This window comes from Lacerta agilis, chromosome 12 (assembly GCF_009819535.1).
Source record: "Lacerta agilis isolate rLacAgi1 chromosome 12, rLacAgi1.pri, whole genome shotgun sequence".
In the NCBI taxonomy this organism is placed as follows: domain Eukaryota; kingdom Metazoa; phylum Chordata; class Lepidosauria; order Squamata; family Lacertidae; genus Lacerta; species Lacerta agilis.
The window spans coordinates 12,296,904-12,323,047 of record NC_046323.1 but is presented as its reverse complement, the minus strand read 5'-3'; the positions used below and the strand labels follow the sequence as shown (position 1 = coordinate 12,323,047).

At 43.3% G+C, this 26,144-nt stretch overlaps 2 protein-coding genes across 2 annotated transcripts in view; one reads left to right on the top strand and one right to left on the bottom strand.

The window, feature by feature from the left end:
* Window positions 1-261: 261 nt before the first annotated feature.
* ASTE1 (asteroid homolog 1) lies at window positions 262-9,757 on the bottom strand. Its single transcript, XM_033165851.1, has 5 exons — window positions 9,725-9,757; window positions 5,647-6,977; window positions 4,002-4,212; window positions 2,403-2,598; window positions 262-872 (listed from the first exon to the last, which is right to left on the bottom strand). The coding sequence occupies exons 2-5, from the start codon at window positions 6,955-6,957 to the stop codon at window positions 575-577; spliced, it is 2,016 nt and encodes a 671-aa protein (XP_033021742.1). The 5' UTR covers window positions 6,958-6,977; window positions 9,725-9,757; the 3' UTR covers window positions 262-574.
* Window positions 9,758-13,369: 3,612 nt separating this feature from the next.
* The window catches only part of NEK11 (NIMA related kinase 11), an 81,364-nt gene continuing 68,589 nt past the window's right edge, over window positions 13,370-26,144 (top strand). The window contains exon 1 of the mRNA XM_033165450.1: window positions 13,370-13,606. Coding sequence (XP_033021341.1) covers window positions 13,434-13,606 — 173 coding nt within the window. The 5' untranslated portion in view covers window positions 13,370-13,433. The remainder of the gene's footprint in view (window positions 13,607-26,144) is intronic.

Below are 26,144 nucleotides of genomic sequence, written 5' to 3'. Positions count from 1 at the left end.
TATCCCCTTGGAAATGCAGCCATATCTGCTGAAACTTGTCTAGCATAATTCTGATTTTGTCCTCGGACATTTGCCAGGTGTTAGGAAACTTTTATCAGGTATATTGTGAAATATTTGTAACACGCTGGTAGAAGTGCCAAGAAAAGACCGTTCTGTGAAAAAACAAAATCCTTCTTGCAGATACTGTCCACATCAAAGTATATAAAAAAATAATGGGAGAGGAGCTAAAGGGAGTCAAAACATGAGTCTTAGAACTGCATGTAAAAACTATTGAGTGAGCAATGTGTATTTGTCAGTTTTCAGGGATTTGTCATTGGCCATAGAGGGGGAAGGGTATAGTGAGGATTTGGATGTGCACAAAATACACTGTAAATCCACTAGTCGCTCAGACTACTCACTGCAATAGTACTACTCAAAGGTAATAAGACTTTCCCCCCTCTAACTTAGACCAACCTTAACTGGCCAGCAAATCAAGCATAATAGCACCATATGATTCCTATCATTGTTTCTTGAAGACTCATTTTGAGAGAGGACTTCTGAAGTTTTCAATGCAAAGGATACACAGACTGGGCTTTCAGTTCTCCACCGTTAATGCTTCAAATCTGTTGTTAATACTGCATGAAGGCAGCGTTTCCAACATGGCGCCTTCTCTTTTATCCAGCCCTTGATCAGTGGTTTGATTGTTCTTTTTCCTATGCGATTTGGGTTTCTTCTTTTTCTGGAAGAAGCCTGGCGGTGCTACATCTTTCACTATATGTATCATGTTGCTATAAAGCTGGTACATTTTTGGAGATGCACTGAGCAGGTTCTCTGGTGAGGATGTTGATTTAAGCTCACGATACAGTCTGTGAACCAGGGTCCCATTGTAAAGCCTATCAAAAGATGGGAGGGAAAGTAGTTAGCATCTAGCACAGCTTGGTGCTGTTGGTACAAGTTATTATTTTATGGTTTGAGAACTCGGATGTGAAGGGTGTCCTTTACGGCATAAAAATGTGTTTTAAGACTTTGTATTTGAAGTAGGTACTTAAAAGCACCCAGCCTCCTTTCTCTCCTAGTTTGATAATATTTTTAGAGGTCTTAAGAATCACCTCATATCATGGGGATGAAAATGGGAAAAGCATAGAGGGAGTCTAGGGGCTGGTGGGGGAAAGTAGAGAAGAGAATTCAGTCGCATCTGCCACAGGAGAACCTTCTTAAAGTGAGATGGCTGTAGGGACAAGGAGGAAGTCTGGCTGTGCAAAACAAATAGAGAATCTGGATGGAGGAGGCCAATCGTATAAAGAGCAGGCTTTTGGAGAGATAAATCAGAAATTGCTGAACTGGGAATGATGGAGGAAAGTCTATGATAAAGGATTTGATCTTGGCAAACCAAGAGCTGGTTTGATGAGGCGGCTAGAACTGGCCTGGTTCCTACCTGCCCAAAGTGGAAATATAGAGAGGGTGAGGTGGAATGGCCATAATCAACACAGAATAATGGAGTTGGAAGGGAACCTGAGGATCATTTAGTCCAACCCTCTGCAATGCAGAACATGCAGTTGTCCCATATAGGAATCAAACCTGCAACCTTGGTGTTGTCAGCAGCACACTGTTAACCACCTTGCTCACCTTATGCCTTGTCCAGTAAACTACCTTGAGAGAGTGCTTAGACTTGGGACTCAGCTATACAGCTGCAAATAAAACATTTTAAATGTGTTCTAAAGTGTAATATACAAATGTGACACTAGATTGCAGTGGTGTGCTATGGCAAATTCAATATATTTTTCGAAACGTTTTTTTAAAAAAAAGAGTTTTCACAGCGTTTTTTATATGTGTGTAGATTCCACCTTGGTGTGTGGGTCTTGGGAGAGGCTGGGGGAGCCTTCCCCATCCCGGTACCCTCCAGATATTTTGAACTACAGTCCCCATCAGTCCCTGCCAGCACAGCCGTCTAAAACAGTGGCACCAGGTTAATGAAGCCTGGACAAGGAATTCTGTTAGTGTACCTCTTAGGCATTTGGGTAACAGATTCCTTAGCCAAGCTTACCAACATGGCCTTCAGTCTGGTGTTGGAGCCCCATTTCTCAGTCCTGGGGAATTTTAACATTCACTCTGAAACTGCTTTGTTGATGTAGCTCAGGACTGTGGAATCACGGGGCTGTTTTATATATTTCTGCTCCTATACGTCAGGGTGGCTAACCTCTGGCCTTCTGGATTTTGCTGGACTAAAACCACCACCATTCCTGACTTGTAAAAAAGAAGTGGGAAAAGAGCAGCTGATTCAATAGGACTTGCCCTTGATTTTGTTGTTGTTCAGTCGTGTCCGACTCTTCGTGACCCCATGGACCAGAGCACGCCAGGCACGCCTATCCTTCACTGCCCTTGATTAAGTACATTTATATGGTTGCAGCCTTGGGAACTCTTACCGTGTAAGATCTGGCTCAAGGAGAGGACTACAAAGCAGTTGGTTGAGATACAATCCCATCTGAAGGCAGCACTGCCACTGGCAGAAAATGTGGGCAGCATCTAATTCCATTGCTTCTTTCTGAGATGTATCTTTTTTCCATTTCAAGAACTGTTCGTACACAATTTTATTGATCTCAGTTAGTGGGCACTTGGGATCTGGACACAAAATAGGGGGTGGGGGAGAGAATTCAGAATGTTTTGAGACATTTAAGCACAAATGCATATATTGCTATTCAAAATATTTGAAACGTAACTACCTCTGCCAAATACTAAAGGGACCCCTAACCATTAGGTCCAGTTGTGTCCAACTCTGGGGTTGTGGTGCTCATCTCGCTTTACTGGCCGAGGAAGCCAGCGTACAGCTTCCGGGTCATGTGGCCAGCATGACAAAGCCACTTCTGGCGAACCAGAGCAGTGCACGGAAACGCCATTTAACTTCCCACCAGAGCGGTACCTATTTATCTACTTGCACTTTGACGTGCTTTCGAACTGCTAGGTGAGCAGGAGATGGGACCGAGCAATGGGAACTCACCCCATCGCAGGGATCTTCTGATCAGCAAGCCCTAGGCTCTGTGGTTTAACCCACAGCGCCACCCGTGTCCCTGCCAAATAGTCACAGCCTAATTGATAGCACCTAAGCCTTGGGTTAAACCACAGAGCCTAGGGCTTGCTGATCAGAAGGTCAGCGGTTCGAATCCCCGCGATGGGGTGAGTTCCCATTGCTCGGTCCCAGCTCCTGCTCACCTAGCCTATTAACATGTTAAGAGAAAGTGGGGTATAGTTGTTGAAGGGCTGGACGCAGACCAAAGAGACCAGCATTGAAATCCCCACTCCGCCAGGAAGTCCACTGGGTGACCTTGGGACAGAACAGACACTGTCTTGCAGTCTAACCTACCTCACAGGGTGGTTGTGAGGAGGAAATGGAGGGGAAAGGAACCACGTATACCGCCTGGAGGTGCTTGGACCAGATCAGCGAGGCTGAGAGCCAGGGTGGGGTGTCTTGTCATCTGGGTAGCCCAGGCTTGCGCCCTGGGGAGGTCACTTTGGTGCTGCTAATGCAATGGTCTGATTTCACCCCTGGAGGTGCACTTCATGGTCTCTTGAGACAGATAGAGTCCAGTTGCTGAATTGCAACTAATTACCAAACTTAAAACCATGGAGAGACCTGGTCTGAACAAAGACATTGGATTCTTATCTCATTTCACATGACAAAGCTATCTTTAGCCATCTCACCCCTTGCTTTACCCCTCCCCACCCTCTCACTATATATAAGGGTCTGGTGACTTCTGTTTCAGTGTATCTGAAGACGTGTGCATGCACACGAAAGCTCATACCAAGAACAAACTTAGTAGGTCTCTAAGGTGCTACTGGAAATATTTTTTTTATTTTGTTTTGACCTTATACTGATTTGGACCATTGGTCCATTTAGTTCAGCATTGTCTCCAGGGTTTCAGATTGCATCCTCTCGCAGCCCAACCTGGAGATGTCAGGGATTAAGAAATTAAGAAAACAGTCATTGGCAATGCCAGGACTAAAAAGAGGACTAAAGCTCAACCTACCTGGACTATGTATCACTTTATCAAGTTCCCCAACTACGACTCCAAGTAGTAAGGCTTTCGTGTGCTGTAACTTCGCTTTGGGTTCTGAATACTGCGTCCAGTAACAAGTCACGGCCAGAGGAAGCCACAGGTGACAAGGAACAGGCTCCAGGATGCTGCCTGTCACTCCCAATGTCTCCAACAAAAGTATCAGACGGTCTGCTAAGGGAACCTGTACATAAAGAAATGGCAAAGCCTTCATGAAATTTCAGCTGGATGTGATGTGAAATCATTTTGCAACTGGTGTGGGTCCAATTGGGACCATGGGGAGATCTCTGGATGCCAGGCTGGCAATGGGCACCTCCATCTGGCTGGCCCTTTCAGCTTTCTTAAGCAACTAGGGCAGAGGTTTTCAACCTTTTTGAGTCCACGGCTCCCTTGACCAACTGCATTGTTTTTGCGGCACCCCTGTGGCGCTCAGGAGCCCAGTTGTGTCACCCCTTCCCTGCAGAGCTGGCAGCCCCTCACCCCTTTTTGATCACCCTCCCTTGTGGAGTGTTCCCTCAGCCTCATCTCCTCTCCCCTCTCCTTGGGACTCCTCTGGGCAGCCGCAGTGGCCACCCTTGGTCTCTGAGCTGCCCCCCCAAAGAGATGTGCCTCCTCACACTGTACCACAGGGGCCTGGGAAGCACCCCCTGGCCAGACCCAGAGGCACCATTCGCCTGGGGAGCTTGTAGCCAGGGCTGCTGCAACAAACAGCTGTGCAAGCCTTTGGGAGGCAGAGGGCATCAGAGGAGGGAGGGAAGGAAAGAGGCACAGAGGCCAGTATAGCCCACGGCACCCCTGACCATAATTCAAGGCACCCCAGGGTGCCATGGCACATTGGTTGAAAACCACTGAGCTAGGCTAAAGAGCTTATTTATTGCATTGAAATCCCACCTTTTTCTCCAAGGAGTACATGGTTCACCCCTCAGTTAATCCCTGCAACGACCCTATCAGGTAGGTTAAGAGGGTGTGACCGGCCTGAGGTCACCCAGGGAACTTCATGACTGAGTGGTGATTTGAACCCTCATCTCCCAGGTCCTAGTCCGGCACTCTTAACCACTACACCACACTGGTTTCCTAGAGTACTTCTGCTATGGGACAGCTCTATAAATTAAATAAGTAAATAAATATGGGGAAAGCCAAATGTCCCTTAGAGAAGGATCCGAAATATTTTCCTTGAAGCTTGAATTCGTTTTATTCTGGATTGTTTTATTTGATGTTTTAATGTGATGTCAACCACGGTGAGATCTTTTCATTAAAATATGAAGAGGTAAAGAAATGAAATTATTATTAATAATAAGTATATATATATTTTTTTAATGGTGCCTAGACATTCTGTGATGGTGACTGCAACCGAGGTGTGAGATGCCATTTGGCGCTTCATTTATCTATCTGAGTTTCTAACGCTCCTCCTGCTAACCATTAGGAATCTTATGCAGCGCTTTTTTGACATTTCAGCAAGCATTGCCCATGTACTTTCACGTGTACCCAACTATAAAGTCTGGAAAGCTTTCTTTTTAAATAAAAAAATGGAAAGCCGATTATTCCCCACCCCACAGATCCGCAGTATTCAAACACTACTGATATGTTTGCTTTATGCCTGCCATTTTGAGCCATTTACCTCGCTTAACGTATTCAGAGAGTACTGGTCGCTACAAAAATGTCCGGGCAACGCTGCCGCTTGGACGAACGATTTCTTGAGTGCTCTTTGTATTCTGTCAAATTCATGGAAAACACGAGTGGGCGCTTTCCCCGAGGAGGTACTGACCGAACGCTGCGAAACGCCCAGAAGTAATCCATAGATGATTTGTCGAATTGATAGAGATGTAACATGAGCGCTAGGCCTTTGCATATTTTCTACCTGAACGTGGAGAATTGTTCGTTTTAATATCAGGGCATCACTGATGAATGGTGCTATAAGGCCTTTTGCTAACGCAGTAAGAATCCACGGAGGCAACTCCGATTTCTTGGCTTCCTCCGACTCATAAACTCCACTCTGGAAAAAATCCTGGAGATTGACACTGGACGGTTCGTATTCTTCCATGAAAGTACAGAGAAGCTGCCTTGTCTCCTCTTTTTCGTGCTTGTTAACATACTTCAGTACGTTTTCTATAGCCTCGGCAGGATCAGCAAAGCGAGACAGCCAATGCAGCAACCCCTGAATGCGGACGTGCTTTTGACATTTCTGCCTGGAGCTTCCGACGGGAAGGCGTACCTTGCTAAAGAACATTTCTATAGCCGGCAGGTTAATATAATCATTGCCATTCATCACCGCAAAGAGAGGCAGGAGGGTTTTGTTCATATTGCTGAAATGGCCACAAAACCTCTCTAACGAGAAGCGGCGTGCTGGGATGTAGCAGTCTTGCGAGTCTTTGCACGAGGGCAGGCTTCTCCACTGAAAGTAATTCAGAGGACAATAGCCGGCTTTCAGGTCAAAGATGCAAAAGTCGCTATCTAAAGTTAACACCGGGCAATTCAAGTGATTGGCTAGTGACACAATGTCCCTGTCCGCTTCCGAAAAAGACTGGACGAAAGGCACTCGCAAGCTGGTCAAGATCTGCTTGAAGACTTCTCTAATGAGCAAAGGCAGTACACTGCCACCACAGCCGCCACAGGAGAGACAATAGGCTTGCAGGATCTTCTCCCGAGCTCTTTCCTTGATGGTTGCAAGCTTTTTGTCAGACGCATCGCACCCTCCATCTAGCACGACGTACGGCCGGATGTTGCACAGAGTCAGCGTTTCAAAAAACTTGCGGGCAACATCTGCAAACGAATCGTAATCCCCTCCGTGCCGCATGTCCAGGTTGGAATCAAAGTAAAGGCGATGGTACAGATTATTTCCGTCAATTACTATACTGGTGTCCCTCAACTGCAGGTCAACAAAGAACTCTCTGTGTTCCCCTACGTAGCTCATTAATCCGTGGATGCCCATGCTGCCGGGCTGAGACGCCCCTGCTGAAACAAAAGAAGAAATTAGCCGTGCAGATGCAATGCCCAAACAGTGCAATTCAAGGGGAAAGAAGTAAAAAAAATCAAAACCTGCTGTCGGGATTTTAACTGGCACCGTTTTCACCTGGAAGATTAATTGGCAACCAATGGCCCATCTCAATCTGATTTGGAGCCAGTGCAAACAGATTAATTTGATGACCTTTCAAAATGTATCCATTTTACTTTTGAACCCATTCTTAACTAGCGTTGGGCAATATCGGGTGTTCAACATTGTGATACATCCACCAGCTCAACATCGCGCTATACTGTACTGATATATCACAATGTCTGAAATAAGGATGAAGCTATGTAGAGGGGATACGGGTGGTGCTGTGGTCTATACCACAGAGCCTAGGGCTCGCCGATCAGAAGGTTGGCGGTTCGAATCCCCGCGACGGGGTGAGCTTCCGTTGCTCGGTCCCAGCTCCTGCCCACCTAGCAATTCGAAAGCACGTCAAAGTGCAAGTAGATAAATAGGTACCGCTCCGGCGGGAAGTTAAATGGCGTTTCCATGCGCTGCTCTGGTTCACCAGAAGCGCCTTAGTCATGCTGGCCACATGACCCGGAAGCTGTACGCCAGCTTCCTCAGCCAGTAAAGCGAGATGAGCGCCACAACCCCAGAGTCATCCGTGACTGGACCTAATGGTCAGGGGTCCCTTTACCTTTTATGTGGAGGCACTGGATGGCTTCAGTTTTCCCTGCATTGTGATTTTTGCATAGTGCATGCGCGCGCACTCATCATGATTCGCAATATATTGCCAGGTCAAAAATTACGAAACTGCTATCATACGGACTTCAAACCGGTTTGGGAAGATGTATTGATATATTGCCCAGCCCTATTCTTAACCCAAGGCTCTACCCTGCTCCCAGTGGTGGCACAGAGGTTTTGCTGCTATCCACTTCTACAGTAAGGCTTCAAAGATACCACCACTTCCCCCCATATGTACTGAAGGGACTGGTGGCAGAGGTTTCTGGTAGGTGCAAGGCAACAAGAGAAGAGATCTGGATGATGCCACAAGGATGCACAGCAGTGCCCAGGGATGTGAGAAAGCACAGCAACCTGGCATTCTAGGATGTACCTGTGTATGCTTGTGGCACCATCAAGTTCTGAAGGTTCAAGCCCCTCCTAGTCGCTCCCCTGTCTCTGTTAGGTTTTGGGGGAACAGAGCAGAGGTGAGGACTCACGAGACAGGTGTGTCAACACAAACCCATTCCATATTTCACCTCAATTCATTTCATATCCATCTCTCTCTAGTAGGCTCTGGGCCCCAAATGAACTTTGATTCCTGAGACAGACCCATAAAATTTGGTGCCCAACCCCATAGATTCTGGAATCTGCTCTATCAAGAATTGGCATGTCCTTTACTTTTGAAAGCTTTCAGAGTCTAGTTACATGGCGAAATGATGCTTAATGGGGAACAGAAACACAGAAATACAAGTATGATCAAGCTGATCAATGGTCTCATTACCAAGCTGTGTAATCGACAGTAGGTAAAAGATTTAGCAATTTTCTCACAAATTTCAAACGGTTTATGTGAAACTGAAGTCACCCTTAGAGGACAATGAATGTCTGCAATAAAACGGCTAGCACAATTTACAAAGCTAAGAAGGTTTGGTTTCAAATTGGATGAGGGATCACGTGTTGAGATTCCAGCGTTGCAGGGGGTCTGACTAGATGACCCATGGGGTCTCTTCTACAATTCTATGACTGCATGAAGTATGCCATAAGTCAGTTTTAATAACTTATTGCAAATGGTGTCTCTTAAACCATGTATGGACACAAATAACGTATGTGAAAATTGAGGGCTTTCTAATCCCATGCCCTAGACTTTCGATTTTTCTGTAACAAGTGCCCTACATACCACCAAAGGCTGGGTGGACCAATCACCTTATGGTAACATCACTGGTGAGATGATGATAATGTTATATGGGGAAAGACTATTCCTTTTGAATACTTGCCTTCTTGAGCATTTGTCAGAGGCAGGAGTGGCAACCAAAGAGCTGTGTGCAATTTTGAGGGAGTCTCAAGCCTCTTTTAAGAATTCAAGTTCCTCATTTCGGTCGGAGTCCCTATTGCAGGAGTTCCACTGCTCACAGGATTATTCATAGACTCATAAAGTTGGACGATACCCCAGGTATCGAGTGATTCTAGTTCAACCCCTGCAATGCCGGCATCCTGCCCACAGCTATCCCTGGGTGGGGTCGAACCACCAGCCTTCCTGTGCATGGGCGTAGCCAGGATTTTTGATGGGGGGGGCAGGTCTTTTGTTGGGGGGGGGGGGAAGAACCTCAGTTTGCATTGTATTTTTATTGAATTTTATTGATTTGGGGGTAGCTGCCCCTCCCTTCTCCCCCCTTGGCTACGTCCATGTTCCTGTGTGTTTAAATACATGGACAGGCAGAAGCTGGCTTATTCTGAAATTGCAGAGAGCTGCATCTGTTGAATTTCAGTCTGCTGTGCAGCTTTGAAAGCGGGTGGGGGGGGGGACCCAGTTCCACCACCACCACCACCACCACCAACGACTTCTCTTCTTGCCCACTTCCATAAAAACAGAGTTGGAAGCGATCTCGAGGTTTCTTTCTCGCGCAACCCCTTGCGAAGCAGGAAGCGGTTTCCCATCCAATTTGAAACCACACCGAACCCTGCTTAGCTTTAGCAAATGTGCGAGCAGTTCTAACGTTCGGGACGGAGGCGGACAGCTGGACCTTACCTTCGTTGCGGGGGCGCTCCCAACAAAGTCTCTCTCCCCCCCCCCTCCCAAGATATCAGGCCTGTGGAAGCGTCCGCGCCAGAGAAAGGAGGGCGGGGCAAAGCAGCTCCGCATTTCCCCACCTCTAGCCCCGCCCAGGGAAAGCAGCGCGCGTTCGTCACGCGCTGCGCCGTCTCCTAGCGACGCGAGCCAAACACTCGCGCGGCGGGAGGTTTGTGAATCTGACCGTACCAAGGAGCCAGGTGTGCGGAGGGGGTTGGAGGTGCACCCGCAGCGACTTTTATAGGGTGGTCTCCACCGCCGCAATTAATATTGGGCTCGCCTCTTCCGTTGAGTGAATGGACCAGGTAAACCAACAGCGCTTTCCCCACCCCCAGCCCCTCATTCCGCCTCATATTCCGGACGTCGCTCGCTTTAAAGTATATATAATTATTATTTGGGGGGGGGGGAGAGAGAAAGAAAGAAAGGGAAAGGTGGTCTTCGCTTCCTCGCTGCCGCCGCCGCTCTCGAGATGGAGAGGACCCGTTCAGGTAGGCCTGGCCGAGACGCTCCGCCGCCTCGACGCCCTGAGGAGCCGCTGGCGGTCAGTGCCGACGGCCCTACAAGATTGTGTGAGGGAGAAGTCGAGGCTTTTCCCTCGGTTGAGTTCCCGCCGAGGCCCCGCTCGCCCCTCAGGTGATGCCAGCGGGTTTTTTTGAGGTGTGTGTGTGTTTTTTTTAGGAATTAGGCCGTAACTCCTCCGGTAGCTCGAAAAGTTGCCTCAGGTGTTTTGCGTTTCAGTTCCGACAGGCCCGGCGGCGCCATCCCTTTCCCCCTTTCCCCTTATTATTATGTATTATTTATTTATCGAATTTATATACCGCCCTATACCGGGGGAGGGGGGTGTCTCAGGGCGGTTCACAGAATAAAAGCAATATACAAAACCACAAAATACTTGATGAAAAGCAAAGCAACAACACAATAAGCTCCTCCCCCCCAAAAAAAAACATTTTAAAAGGGTATAGGTCATAGGATGTAAATGAGATCAATCTCCTCTCTCATGAGTCTTGCCTTTAATTTCAAGTTTCAGAAAAGGGCAGGGCCTTTTCTATTTTTTTTACACACAGACACACATACTGTATTTTTCCATGTGTAAGACTGGTTTTTTCCCTAAAAAAGAATGTCAAAAATTAGGGGGCATCTTATACACGGATAGTGCCGAGGGTGGGCTGGCGATTGGTTGTTGTCCCCAAAATAGGGGGTGTCTTGTACATGGGGGCGTGTTATAGATGGAAAAATATGGTGTATATGTCACAAAGATTGTAAGCACTACATTGCTGCTGATCAGTGCTATTTTACCCCAGAAAAAGAGGTGCAGGAACTAGGGTTGCCATATTTCAAAAAGTAAAGAACCAGGACACCCCAAAAGTTGCTGAACATTGAAAGTGGTTGAGCTTTTCTGTTTTTAGACAAACCCCAAAGTTTTTTTTAGTAAAAGCTACAATAATTTTTGAGGGTTTTTTTGTGTGTGTGCATGATCTAACTCCCGTTGCCAGTTTTCCAGGATAGTTGTCCAATTTCTGCAAAATAATCCAGGCTGCCGTTTTCGGAGGTGAATTCCAGGACATGTCCTGGAAAATCAGGGCATATAGCAGCCCTACATGAACGCCTTCCCTGTTCTCTTAATAATAGCAATGGCATTCAGCTGAGAAGGACCGACACTGAGTTCCAGCTGAAAAAAAGCCCTGCTGATAACAACTGTGGGCCTGGTTATTATGGCTTCTTACTGTATGTTACCAGTTACAATCTGTATCTAGGTGGCTTTTGAATGATTAGAACAGTGTTTTTCAATCACTGTTCCGCGGCACACTAGTGTGCCGCGAGATGTTGCCTGGTGTGCCGTGGGAAAAATTTGTTTATTTGATTCCTATTCAAGAGAATTACTTTATATATAGTCAATATAGGCACAGTTAAATTTTTTAACATTTTCTAATAGTGGTGTGCCTCGTGATTTTTTTCATGAAACAAGTGTGCCTTTGCCCAAAAAAGGTTGAAAAACACTGCTTTAGGATCACACTTAGCCTGCTATAAGGTATGTGAAGTGCTTGGATGATTCTATACAAACACTACATTAGTTTTATAGTCACATAGGTACAGGCTGATCGATGTGTGTCTGTGCACTTTATTGCAGCCATGTAAATTGTCATAAACTGCTACAGTTCTTAGCTAAATCTCTTACTCCTTTAAACTTTTATTGTATTTTATTCCTTTGGATGCGTATTTTAAGTACACTTAATTAGCATATTGATTGTTAAACTCCAGATCAATCATTTTTATTATGTAGAGAATTATGCAGAAATCCTGGTTTAAATATTCTGGGTATTTGCCGTAATAAACATTGGTTGATATTGCAGCCATGTCAACTTCATGCCGGAAGATTCCAACTTGCTCCAGCCATTAGCATGCATAGGCACCTGGGATAGCTCAGTCGAGAGAGCATGAGACACTTAATCTCAGGGTTGGGGGTTTACTCCCCACGTTGAGCAAGTCCTGCATTGTAGAGGGTTGGACTAGATGACCCTCAGGACACCTTCCCACTCTAATATTCTAATCCAGTGTTTTTCAACCTTTTTTGGGCAAAGGCACACTTGTTTCATGAAAAAAATCACGAGGCACACCACCATTAGAAAATGTTAAAAAATCTAACTCTGTGCCTATATTGACTATATATTTTTCAATTTTTCCCACGGCACACCAGGCAACATCTCACGGCACACTAGTGTGCCACGGAACAGTGGTTGAAAAACACTGGGCTAGACACAAGACCGCTTGGTATACTGGATTTCATACTTGCTACAAACGTTGACGAATAATTTCAGTAGAGTGGATTGGCAATGCTGTAAGAGCTGCAAAATACTATCCGGCCAACTGCAAGAAGAAATTTGAAATGCAAAATGCAGTTATTCCTTTTTTAAAAAAAATATTACCATGCATTGTTTAATAATCGCAGGGACCATCACTTTTCCCATCTTCCCTTTGTTGTCCAAGTTTAAAGGATTAGATCACAATTAATGCAGGTGAAAGTGAGCTAGCTGTATCACTGCTGAGATTTGGAACACTCACAACACTTGCTTGCATCTACTATGTGATTAAATACTCTGCTCTGATTTCAGGAGGGACCTGTGATTCTCTGTACCCACTGAGAGAATTGCTTTTGGGGCGATGTAGAATCATAGAATCGTACAGTTGGAAGAGACCCCAAGGGTCATCTAGTCCAACCCCCTGCAGTGCAGAAATATCAACCTGTAGGCAGGACATGATGCTTGTGGAACTCATAGGCATCCCAGCTGGCATCACTGCCATTTCATTATGTCCTAACCCATCACTGATATGTTTTGCTTTTGTGGCAGCAGTGAAGATTGTGAGGCATAGCACCTAAGAGAGAATTGTCCCTCTTAGGACTACTGCTGAGATAATATAATGGAGAGGAGCTAGTCTAAGTCTCTGAAATATTCTGATGTAGAAATGAATTTCTGAGGTACCATTGATACAGTACCAGCTTAAAGAAACTCTCCTCATACATTGGCACAAAAGTACTTAAACGAATTATAATCTACATATTAGGTTTTCCCCACTTTGCAGGTGCCACTTTTGAATATTGCGTCAGTGACTGAGGACCCTTTAATTCTGCAGACTTGTAAATACTGGCCGAGTTCTGCTGTATGGAGCAATGTTGAGATTCCAAGAAGTTGCTAAGCATGGTACTCCTCTTATGCCCATTTCTACTTGCTCAAAGACCTTGATTGCAGGAAGATACACTATTCAACAGAAACTTGGGCGTGGAAGCTTTGGAACTGTCTACTTGGTTTCTGACAAAAAAGCAAAAGAAGAAGAACAACAATTGTAAGTGTTACACACGGTGAAATAACGTGTAGTGTTTTTTTTTAATCCTCTTACATATATCTGATTTGTTTACATCTTTAAGTATTGTCTTCAAAGATAAATGATGAAACACAATGGATTAATGTTTGTCTGCATGAAGTGTTCAGCCTGTTTTCCCTAATGTTAAGTGGATGGAGATCTAAAATTGATTTAAAGCATAGGCCCTTCAGTTTGTTTTAGTTTCTTCCCATACTTTCTCCTAATTTTCTCAGTTCTTTGTCGTTACTTCTTTTTTGTAGTTTTCAGAACTGAACCAAGCTGATTGTTCCAAAGCTAACTCATATGTATTTTGCAAATTCAGGTTTGTGTATTTGCTAGTCAACTCCTAGCTGCTATTGTAAAGCAGTTCTCTAATTGACAGACAACAGCTACTGCAGCCTGTGAGGGAAAGGAGAAAACTCCTGAGACTTTAGCTTGTTACAAGCAATGGCTTCTGAGCTGGAGGTGACTGACTTTAAAAGGGTGGTGGATAGTTTGGTGAAAATGACACTGTGTGCAACAGCTGTAAATAGAGCAAGTTTTAATGTATGGATCATTAGGAAAGGAGATTGAAAAGAAGGCTGTCAATATTAAAATGGGTTCATATGAAACTGTGGCGTGACCACACTTGGAATACTGTGCATCTTTCTGGTTGGCACATCTCAAAAAGGTAGCATCGAAGAAGGTGCTATAAAGAAAGACCAGAGAGTTGTGGCTTTTTAGTTTAGACAAAATGAGAAAGGGGGCAGGGCATGATAGTGTTGTATAAAATCATGCATGGTATGGAAAAGGGGGATAGAGAGAAGGTTTTTTTCCTCTTCTCATAATACTAAATACAGGTACTTAAAACTCGGGGTTAACCAATGAAACAGAATGGCAAGATATGCAGGAATTCAACAAAATGAAGTTCTTCATACAGCATGGAGTTAAGCTATGGAATTTCACTACTGCAACTTTTAGTGATGGTCATCATTTTAGATGGTTTTAAAATGGGATTAGCCATATTCATGGAAGAGAAGTTATCAGTGTTGGTCCTACAGTCAGTATCAGGGGCAGCATGTAGAAATAATGGCCAGTTTTGTCCTCATGTGCTCCTTGTGGGACCCAAGGTACATTTGATTGGCCATTTGAGAAACAGGATGCTGGACTAGATACTCCTAGTGCAGTACATTTAATCCAGCATCCTGTTGGTCTGACCTAGTAAAGCTTTTTCTTTTCTTTTGGTGCATTTTACCGGCAGTAGCAGCTGTTTGCTGCACAATTAGAGTCAGATGAATTCATTACTTTCAGAGATAATATATTATCAGGAAAGGTGAAGCTGAGTATGCCCCCATTACTCTTCTTTTCATGTAGATTTAAATCCCTTAATCTATGACAATAATTCTTCATGTCTTTGAGCAAAGTGCTTTTGGTTACTTTTTCACATACAGAACTTTGCAATTTAGTGATGTACCAGTTGGGGGAGCCAGTGTATAACTCATGCCGCTATAAAGCACTCACTTCTCCCTGAGGATTTACAGTTTCTTTCACCAAAACTGAAAGTTAACCTCAGCTGCACGTTTTGGAAAAGAGAAGTTTATTTATTAATACAGCAGAAGGTATCGCGATAATTTTCTGCATGGATGTGACATGCATTTGAATATTTCTGCACCGATTTTTAATTATCTATTTTAAAAGGAAAGAACTTTTGTCTACCAAAATTAGTTTTGAGGGATGAGCTAAGAGTTGTGGATCTTTAAGCATTCTGCTGCTGAAATGTCAAATTCTTACCACTGAGCGAAACTATTCTGGCTCAGAATATTTTTTGCACAGTTCTGTTTCCAACAGTATTTCTGCTACAAATGCCTTCCTCTGTTGTGATGCAAGTGCAGAGGTCAATAACGAGCTTCCAGGGTGTTATGCTGCCTTTCCTACTGTTCTTATTAAACCTCAGAGCAAGCCGAGAACTGCCTTTTCATCTAATGTCTTGAACAAATGCTTTGTTACTCAGTTTCGAAAAGAACATAATTTACTGTTACTACAATAGCTGTGACTTTTTGATACCTATTTTGTCATATCCAGGTTGCTTCTAGGGTAGGTGCCTCATTGCCCCAACTTTATTTATTTGAATTCATATTGTTTAGTTATTACAACATGTGCACCCCACCAGCAACTAGTTTAAATTTATGAAGTACCTTAGGCTGTAGTCCTACACCCACTTATCCAGGAGTAGTTACAGGTAGGTAGCTGTGTTGGTCTGCCATAGTAAAAATAAAATAAAATAAAATAAAATTATTTTATTTTATTTTGTTTTATCCAGGAGTAAGCACTGTTGAAACCAATGGAGCTTACTTCTGAGTAGACAGCAAAGTTGAATCTGTTGAGAACTCGAATTTTACCAGCAGAATAAGCTCATATATACAAAAGGCATACATGGGTTAATATGTCTGTCTGTACATCTTGGCGAGTGCCACAGACATTTCCCCCTTGTCATAATGAAGTTTATTCAGCTTCCCTAAATGGTTACATTTAGCATCATGGAGCAGATCTCAAAATAAAGCTGGAATTTGCACAATCCCAAATGAACTTGAGGTCTGTTTGTGGTTTCCCAATGCTTTAGAGATAATTTATTAGAGCTGCACAGATTTAATGCTCTTTCCAAGATAACTATAGCTATCTGCCACAGACCAGTTTGAGAATTACTGGTAATTGGAGGATAAGAAGTTGGATAGCTGTTTGGCTATGCAGTCTCTATTCTTTTTTGTTGACTGCTCTGCTGGTGATACTGCTTTTTTGTCCCCTTTCTGTGTTTGCCCTGCTACATTGCCTCCTGTTGCTGAGCTAGCATCCACTTTTGCTACTGGGCAGCACACACTGGCTGATGGTCAAATCAGAGAGAACCACTAAAAGACTTACTCACTGCGTTTCTATCCCACCTTTTCCTTCAGGGAGCTCAAGGTGGTGTACATGGCCCCGCCCATCTTTAATCCCCACAATTGGCTCAGGCAGTGACTGACCCAGTGAGCTTCATGGCCGAGTGGGGATTTAAACCCTGGACTCTCAGGTCCTAGTCCGACACACTAACCGCTGCACTGTCCTGTGTTCTGACCCTGTATAGACTTCCACAGAAACAGCCAATGAATATGGGGTGGGAAGGGGGCACTGAGCAGCTCAGTGGGATGCAGTTCATGCAGTACATTCACGTGATGGTTTCTTCTTCCCATTTAATAATTCTGGGCCATTGGCCAGGAGTCCTTGCCTGAAGTTCATTAGGAAGACCTGAAGTTTGCTGTCCAACCATTATAGGCTGTTCATGCAGTACCTAACACTCAAAACCTGTTTTTAAAATGTTAGTTAAATATTGATTTCTAGCCTCTCTGGAGCGTTATTTTTGAGATTTGTGGAGCGAATCACATTGGCACTTTGCAAACACTGTGTATGGCTCCAGGCCCATGCTTTTCTTACATTTCATTTTAATTTTGGCTCATGTTGTTGTCCCTGTGCTAACATGTCACTCAGTTCCTAGATCAACAGAAAGTTCTGTTCTCTATGAATGCTGAATTTGTACAACTTCACTCAATACACATCTATAAACAATTAGACTCTCCAATACATTATCTCCCTATAAGAACTATATATAAAACAATGTTTTGAGGCAGAATTGTGAATTTGGTGGGTTTTGTTCTGTGGTAAGAAATCTGATAAAATTAACAAGATGTCTAGAACTGTTTTTGGGTGGTAACATGTAGTGCTACAGAAAATTATGCAAATAGGTATGCATTTTGCTGTTTTGCATAATTTATTTGGCTTTTCCCAGCCAGGCAGGATAAATTAAGAACTACTGGAAGAGCAATGATGCTTTACAAACCTGCCTACTTAAAGCCCTGCTCTCAAACCTTTTGTTTCCCCAGACTGCTGTGTTTTCAAACTAGAAGATCTAGCAACTTACTTTTTTGTTGATAAACATTTAAAGCAGATATGCTGAGGACCTGAATTCTATGCCAGATGCAGAATGCTTGGTGGGTGCAGCCATAAACATTAAACCACACACAGGGAGAGAATACAGGAACCTAGGGGAGCAGCTCTTGCCAGGTAGTGCTTTCCATGTCACTGCCAAAAGCAAACAGAAGGATTGGGAAGACCCAGCTCATATTCCTGCTCAACAAGGATGTTTTCTGAGTAGTCTTAGGCCAGTCACTTCCTTTCAGCCTAAAGTACCTCACCCTGTTGGTGTGAGGCTAAAATGTGGAGGAGATCAATACATGCCACCCTGAGCTTCTTGGAGGAGACGGGATGTAAGTAAGAAGTCAGGACATATCTGCACCTAGAACAAAACACAATCTCCCTATCAAACTGTGATTCTCTGAGGGGCATTGGGATACCAAACAGCTCCCTCTGCAAACTACAATTCCCACATTTTTTGTGGTGGAAACATAACCGTTAAACTTGCAAAACTGTTGTACAGTATGTTTGCAGTGTAACTATGTCTTTTGTCTTTGCTACATTCATAGGTTTTTTTTGCTACCCCCTCTTATTTGTAGGGTTTCATTGCAACTGAAAAACATCTTTTGAAGTCACTCAGTCACCATCACCACACAAATTAGATACAGTAATGCAGGAAGTTTGTGTACTGTTCACAAGAGAAAACCTTGTATCATACTGTATTCTTTAAGTCTTATAGCTCCTGGGTAGGAATGAAAACAACTTATTCATTAGAGAGGATCAAGGCAATATAGCACCATTACAAGACAAAAAATAGTGCTGCTTGTTATATGTTATGATCCAGTAGTTTGCATCCTCCCTTTCTAATTATTTTTCAGTGCCCCCCATATTCTAATTGCATGTCACAAACATACTCAACTAAGTCAACATAACAGTATTGGGAAAGAAAAAAACCAGAGGGGACTGCGAGGAGAGGGAAAGGAAGTTAGCAGTCAATTCTGTTCCTCCAGAGTAGACCACTTGTTAGGAAAAACGAATGATTAATTACCCTTTAACTCACATTAAATGCCAGTATAGGTTTTTCAAATGTCTTGCTGGGACTCTCTCCTCTCCCTATGGTTATGTTACCACTTTGCGGAGAGCAAGCAAAGAAAAACCCTCTCTCTCTTAAATGTGCTGACGGGCCATTGTTACCTTTTTAAACCAAATACTGGCTTTCCATACAAATGTCTCTCATCACAATTGCTTGTAACTCCTGGGAGTTTCCTTTCCTTCAACTCCCTTTTAAAGGCCACTTCCCCAATTAATATATATATCCTTTTCTTTTTTAAAAAAAAAAACTTCTAATGCTTAAGTACCCAAGTCCTATTGAAGTGTGGCCACTGGAAGATGTTGTAGTCTTCTTGGGGTAACGAAAGTCCCCATCCGTTTCATAAAAAGGAGGCTGTTCTAAAGGCATGCACGACCAAGCAGCAGAAGTACACAGCGGGCAGTTGGGACTTGGACGCCATAAATATGCAAGAGGTGTTAATATGTCCCCTCGGTGGAAGTCGCATGCTGAGAAGCGCCAAGCACCCAGCACCGTTCCTGCATGTGGTAATGGTGGGGTGTCACCACCACTTCTGCCCCTGACTTGCATTATCCCATTAATCCCGACTCATGCTAGGATTCCTTGGAAACGGCGCACTTAGCTGAATAATTTATGGCATGTCTCTCAATTATTTATGCCTTCTTATTACAACTGAAATGAAATCTAAAGGTGGAAGGAACTCTGTAACTTATGAATATCTAAGAGACAATCAGCGGATTGCTGTGTAGTTAAATCCCTGCGTTTGCAGGCCTGTTTGTTTCTCTGAAGGTATTCCAAAGAGAACATTCCGCTGAAGCTGAATCGATTAATACAATAACAAATGGCTCCCCACTGGTTGCGCTGCATTTGTTCATCTAATCATGCTGCTTGCCTTTTCTTCGACGGCATTGAGTTCTGAAAATAAAATTATATATTATGTAGAAAGAGACGGAGAGAGAGAGAGAGAGGAGGCGGAAGACTAGAGGGAGAGAAAGCTCTGTTCAGGTCATAGGGTGTTTATTTGTTTGAACAAATATGCTCTTGCTATAACCTTTTAGATAGGAATTTCTTTAGTTTCAGCACGTATGAATTTCTTTATACAGTGTCATTGTCTTTCTGGAATAGGCTCTTTTTTTGGGGGGGGAGTTTAATTTACCATAGCTGACATCCATTATGCCCAAGGATAATAAACATGACCCCTACAGGATTCATAGATTTTGTTTCTGAGGTGACAAAGTGAATTAGCCACCTCCCTGTTACCTGATAAAGGCAGAGAGAACGTGTCTCTTTGTGAACTCCAGTTACATTATCAGAGAAAATGTGGAGTGCACCTTCACATCAAGGCCTCTCCGAGTGAGGTGAGAAAACCACTCTGTACAGACCTTACCACCTTGCATGTGTGTGAATTAAACGTTCATTCTTATGTCAAGTGAAAGACACGGGGTGGGGGGAAGGGGTGGGGTTGGAGAATGCTCATCAGTTATCAAGGGAGCAAAGTCTGACCATGTGGACTCTGGATTAAGCCCATGAGAAATTTCAGGGGACCCAAATGATAGGGTTGCTTCATTGGTCTTCTAACACTGTAAATCAGCTGGAAAAGCAAGGAATCACACACTGTCTGTTAAAAAAAAATATCTCTCAAGTGAAGGCATAAGGTTATCAGATAATTTAAAAAATGGATGGTGAGCAGAGGCTGCATTCTCTTTTGGGCAAATCTCTAGAGGTGACATGCCAGTTGTGGGTGGGGACAGAGGCAAAAGTAGGCGGAGCAATGGAAGTACATATTTTTGTGCAATAGGCTATTTTCTATACTGACCCTCCTCTCTATCATCCATCTAATTAAGCTAGGCATTCCAGCTAGGCAAAAAGACTCAAAGAAGTTGCAAAGGCCTGTGGCTGAGGAGGGGGTGTAAACTGGGGAGAGTCTGAAGGGCCAGTCGGAAGGCCTAGAGGATTGAATCTGGCCCCTGGGCTGGAGGTTCCCTGCCCCAGATTTAGAACCTCATCTTTGTACTATGATTAGCACCCAAAAGTTCTTGCTCTGTCTGTGATCCTTTGGAGAAGCAAAGCTACATAAGGAAAATGCATTTCATAGTGTACCATGTGGATTTACCCCCCCCCCCCCAAGAAAACAACGCTTGAGTGCTCTGAAAAACTGCCCTTAGAAGAAATGTTGACACACCCACACCCGCCCCACATCCTGACTACTGTACTTGCTTACTTCTGATTAATTTGTTGGATTTTGTTTTCCTAGAAATTTGGATAGGCATCCAAATGAGCTAAGTCTCTTTGCACAGATAGGCTGACAATCAAAATAGTATGCTCATCTCAGTGTCTGATTTCCTTTTGCTGATGTCACAAACTCATTCATTTCCCAGAGCAAGGAGAATTTTTCAGTTAACCTGTTGCTGTGACAAATAATGTCATTGCTCCTCATCTGAAAGTTGCTTCGAGAAAGCTTCTCTCTCTGAGCCCAGAGAGGGCTTTCAAAGTCCTTGCTTGAAGTTCTCAGCAAGTCCAAAGTTTCGAAAGTCCTGCAACTTTAGCCTATTGTTTGTTCTTCACAAGTCTTTCCAGTTCTGTCTCCAACAATCCTTCTCCACAATTATCCACACTTCTCCACCACAGAAAGCTGTAATTGGAGCGTCTGATATAGGCCAGCACTTCTTGCCAGTCTGCACAGCAACATAAATAATCAATCAATGAGACAGTCACAAGTACTCTGCAGCTGCAGCCTGGAAAAAAACACCCTTTTGGAGAATTATCACTTATTGAGAATTAACTCATTCCTTAACAAGCCCCCTCCCTTCACTCATAATACTACGTCCATAATCACTTCTGATCAGAACTTGTCCTCATAGAAACTGCATCACTTACACTCTAGATGATTCTGGATCCTTATAGTTGCAGGCTTCCCAATATCAAATACAGAGTCTTTGCACATGCAATTTGTACACACATAGGCTTTGTTAAGAAGCTGAAATGAATGCATGCTGGGTTCAGGGTGAACCCACCTCCCATGCATGCACATTCAGTCAGCACAAACAGATTGTCTGAACAAGGTTGCAGTATTAAGTGTTCCAAGCTGTTTCTTGATTTTAGTAAACAGATGATTTGGAGTTAAGTGTGCATTGTCCCATTCTCTCTTCCCTTCCATGGGTCCAGTAGCCATAATGTAACAGTAACAACAACAACAACAACAATAATTTATTTGTACCCCACCCTCCCCAGTCAGAGCTGGGCTCAGAGTGGCTAACATCATATAAATAATACAATATGCACAAAAACAAGCAATTAAAATGCACCCCAAAATTAATTCAAAAAATTAAAATTGAAACTGGACAAATGCCAATCCTCAGGTTAAAATTAAAAGCGGTTAATACTCGCCAGGACCAACTGTTTCCACTGATATTATAAGGACCTTTGAGCGGGCTGGGAAACCTCCTTCGTGCTTGTTCTTATACAAAGAGAAAATGAGTCAGACTGAACCCTGACCAAAGGCCTGGTGGAACAACTCCATCTTGCAGGCCTGTGGGTCATACCAGGAGAGGCAGTCTGGTAGGTACGAATCCTATAGGGCTTTAAAGGTTAAAACCAGCACCTTAAACCAGATCCTGTACTCCACCGGGCTCCCCCCCAGCACCACCCTCTGTCCCCTACCAGAGAGGAACGAGCGCAGCCATTGAAGGACTGCACCCCAAATCTCGTGTAGTAGATCTATGTTGGAGGCCAGCTATGGTTACAACTTATCAGGTTTGCACAAAACTATGGTTTGCAAACTCGTTTCAAATAATGTTGTGGACCTAATCATAGTTGACTCTAACCATTGTTATCTCCAGTACAGACATTTCATTAACTACAGAGGGTATCATTTGCACAGAGAAAGGTTCCTGCGTCTATGCAGCACCTTCCCAGTCTACAAGCCATTCCTGATCTCTACAAAGCTATATTGCATGAAATACAGTCTTCCAAAATACCTTGTAAACACATTGTTTAGCCCTTGACCCCGAAACCCCCAGAGAAAACTTTGTTTTCCATTGAAATTAGCAGTGACTGGCATGTGTGACATTTAAGCTTGAAAAGCGAGGCAAGCTCACAGTGGCGGTAATGATTCTGGGTCCACAGACAAGCTAGAGGAATAAGGAATGGCTTGAAAACAACTTTATCAGAGTCTCTAACACAAATCGACGACAAACTTGTGCAGCAACTTCTAGGCCTTTGGAACAGCCTGGATCATGTGACCTTAGGACAAGTCACCAAATTACCAACTTCTTCATACTAAAAGACTTCTCTCATTTGTAGGCTCTATTATCACAACTTCCCCTTAATTATTAGACAATAACAATAAGTAAATCAATGACAATTTTGAAACATATGGATTGAAATTACTGATTAAAATGCATTATCCACAGAAAATGAGTTATCTTTGCCTGTTAATTACACTTTGCTAATTCATACTTATTTACAAGTTCTAGAATTTTTATCTTCCTAGTAGAATGCTTCAGTGTTCATCATGGGTCGCTATGGGCCCTGCTGTCAAATTCTTCTTGATAGCTGGAATCAGTACTTTCAGATACATCTGAGGAATATCCTGGAATGGCCTATATGTTACAATGGTTATGGGACAATAAATTGACCCTGGCTGCAGTGCCGGATTACCAAATTGGCAGAGGAGATACCGGCTTGTGGGCCTCATGCCTTTTAGGGGTCCTGTGACAACGGATCAAAATAATACTGATTTGATCTTGAAAGAAAATTACAATCAAGTTTTCTTAGTTCAATGTTATTCCAATATAGCGTATGCACAAGGGCGGGGGGAGAGCGAGATTTCGACTGCCTAGGGGCCTCCACAGGGTTTAATCCAGCACTGCCTGGCTGTCTATATTCCATAAGACCCTGGATATGGCTGTTCTACAACTGTCCCATTCTGGTCTCAAGTACAGTGGTGCCTTGGTTCTCGAACTTAATCCGTTCCGGGAGTCTGACTCCCAAAACTGTTCGAAAACCAAGACGCACATTCGGATTGGCTGCAGGAGCTTCCAGCACTCAATCAGAAGCCATGGAAGCCACGTCAGACTTTCGGCTTCCAAAAAACGTTCGCAAACCGGAACACTCACTTCTGGGTTTGCAGCGTTCGGGATCCAATTTGTTCAACGGCTAAGCCGTTCAGGAACCAAGGTACCACTGTATTAGAACAATTCCTCATGCATACCCTGTCCCATGACTTAAATTCTGGAACATCACAGGCTGCTTTGTCAAATGATTCTTTGTTTGTTTTTGTTTCTGCTTCTGGATTCTCTTCATCATCTTGGTATGGCTGTTGTTGTTAAACTGTAGTAAATAATCAGCTATGGGCAAATTAACTAACATGGCTTCCCATCAGAGTTGCTCAGAGGACCTAAGCAGGACCTAAAGAAATAGGTGAGAGCCATTCTGATGGCTTCTACAGGTATTAACCAAGTGAGTGCCATTCTAATGACTTCCATTGTCCTCAGCTGATCAAAATGGAGTCAGTTTCAGATCCCTGAATCCAAAGTGGCAGAGATGGGCACCACGAGGCATGGAAGTTCAGTTAACATGACTGATCCTGGAGAAGCCGGCAGAGAGTTCTCTTTACTTTGTGAATCTTTCTCCTAAAACAAAACATTACTTTGATGACACAGCCTGTGACCTTCCAGCATTTAAGCCAGAAAACAGGAGAGAGATTCCAAGAAATTCATGGAGCATAAAGCTAGTATTATCTGTCAGACAGGCTAGCCCTACAAACAAATCCTGGTATTCCTTGGTAAGTGGCCAGTAGGCTACTCATACACAGTAATATTTCACAGGCTGCTAGGCCTAGGATGGATGTCACATTCTTGGGTACAATAAGGAACAAATGCCACATTTTAGTTTTCTCACCTTCAGCAACCCCAGTTATTATAAATGACCTCTCCCACATCATGTAAAAATAAAATAAAATAAAATAAATAGATAATTTGATCTTACCAGGTTTCTCTTCCTATGGTGGATTCAACATACCCATGTTTATCAGAATTCAGCAGGAGGCCTTATTGCTTTCACTGGCTCCACAGATTCTGACTATCTTCTCTACGTAACTGTACATCCAGAAAGCTGCTTCCAGTTAATTCAGCTGATTCCTCGCTCTGCACTTCTGACACCATGCAATGATTCTTGGTCCACAGGCAAACGAGAGGCATGAGGAATGGCTTGAAACTACTTTATTCTTTGGAGCTTCTGAGACAAGCATGTGCAGCAACTTATATTCCTTTGGAAGTGTCTGGAGCATGTGACCTTAGGGCAGTCCCTCAAATTACCAGCTTCTTAAAACTAAAGGAATATCTATAAATTTAAAACCCTGTCATCATTGCAGTGGCTCATGGATAAAACAGCTCTGAACTGTAGATGGCAGTGATGTAACATCGAGAGTGCCTTCCAAGAATTGCTTTACACATTCTGTGTTCAGAAATGCTCCTAATAATTATTTTCCAAGTCTGCAGGAATTTCTTTATTTTAATTAAACTATAAATATTTAAGTTTCGGTTTAAGGGGAGGAAAGAGCTTTAAAAAGGTAATCAAAGTATTTATAATTTTCCTCGGAGAAAAGTACAAATGGGCTTAAGAGAGAGGCGTTAGCAGGAAGACTTTTTTATCTTTATTACTCATGCTTGTTCAAATAGTTCAGTGTCCATTCTTTCCTCTATCTGTGGATTAAGCACTTTATTTTTCAAGATCATTTCCCTGTACTCACAGGAAAACTTCCAACTTGAAAAACTTAATGGGGGGGAAATATATAAAGTAAAATTGAATTTCTTTTGTACATGGATTTATCAGCTTCAGTAGCTTAGAGGGAATAACAAGCAAAACATTAACAATATATCTAAAACGAACCCTTCTTTCCCATATTAGATCTTCCTTTTTCACAGGAAAATGCTCGAACTCAAGCTTTGGTGAACCTCAGGAGGGACTGAGGTTCTACTTTTATGCCTATTCCCTCACACCTCATGATATGCATATAGTATGCTTAAGAGGCATTCACAGTTGAGCAGAGAAATCATGATAGATAAGAAGGTCCTCACTTAATGTATGGGCTATGTAGGGCCATAGCCTTTTAATTCCTTTATTTTGTACTGGTGTTTGTGGCTGGACTAAGGTTGGCTTTTCCTTAAAATTAAGTATATGTTTTGCACTATGGTGGTTTATGTCTATTATTATCAGTTAGCAAAAGTGGTACAGCTTGTTTAAAAGGAATTCATGGTGAAAAGCAGGAATAAAACTTTCCTTGATAGAAATGCTGTGGATGTATTGCTGTCCATCACCCTCTCAACAAATGTCCAAGAACAGCCGCAGCAGCTTCTCAGCATGGAACGTCAATCTGTAAACACCCAGTTTATAGACTGTAAAATGGCTTTCTGCACATAATGGTGTCATATGTATAATAGTATTTTGCAGAGGGAAGTAAACAACTTATAATCAGTGTTAAAGTGACAGATTTATGACTAGACTGTTGAGTTTCTTGCTAATAAAAAT

Coding starts and splice junctions, on each gene's coding strand:
- ASTE1 (XM_033165851.1), bottom strand. CDS start 6,957: ATGGGCATCCACGGATTAATGAGCTACGTAGGGGAACACAGAGAGTTC. Junction 4,213..5,646: donor CTCTGAATACGTTAAGCGAG/GTAAATGGCTCA, acceptor CTTTATGTACAG/GTTCCCTTAGCAGACCGTCT. Junction 873..2,402: donor CTTGAGCCAGATCTTACACG/GTAAGAGTTCCC, acceptor ATCTTTTGATAG/GCTTTACAATGGGACCCTGG.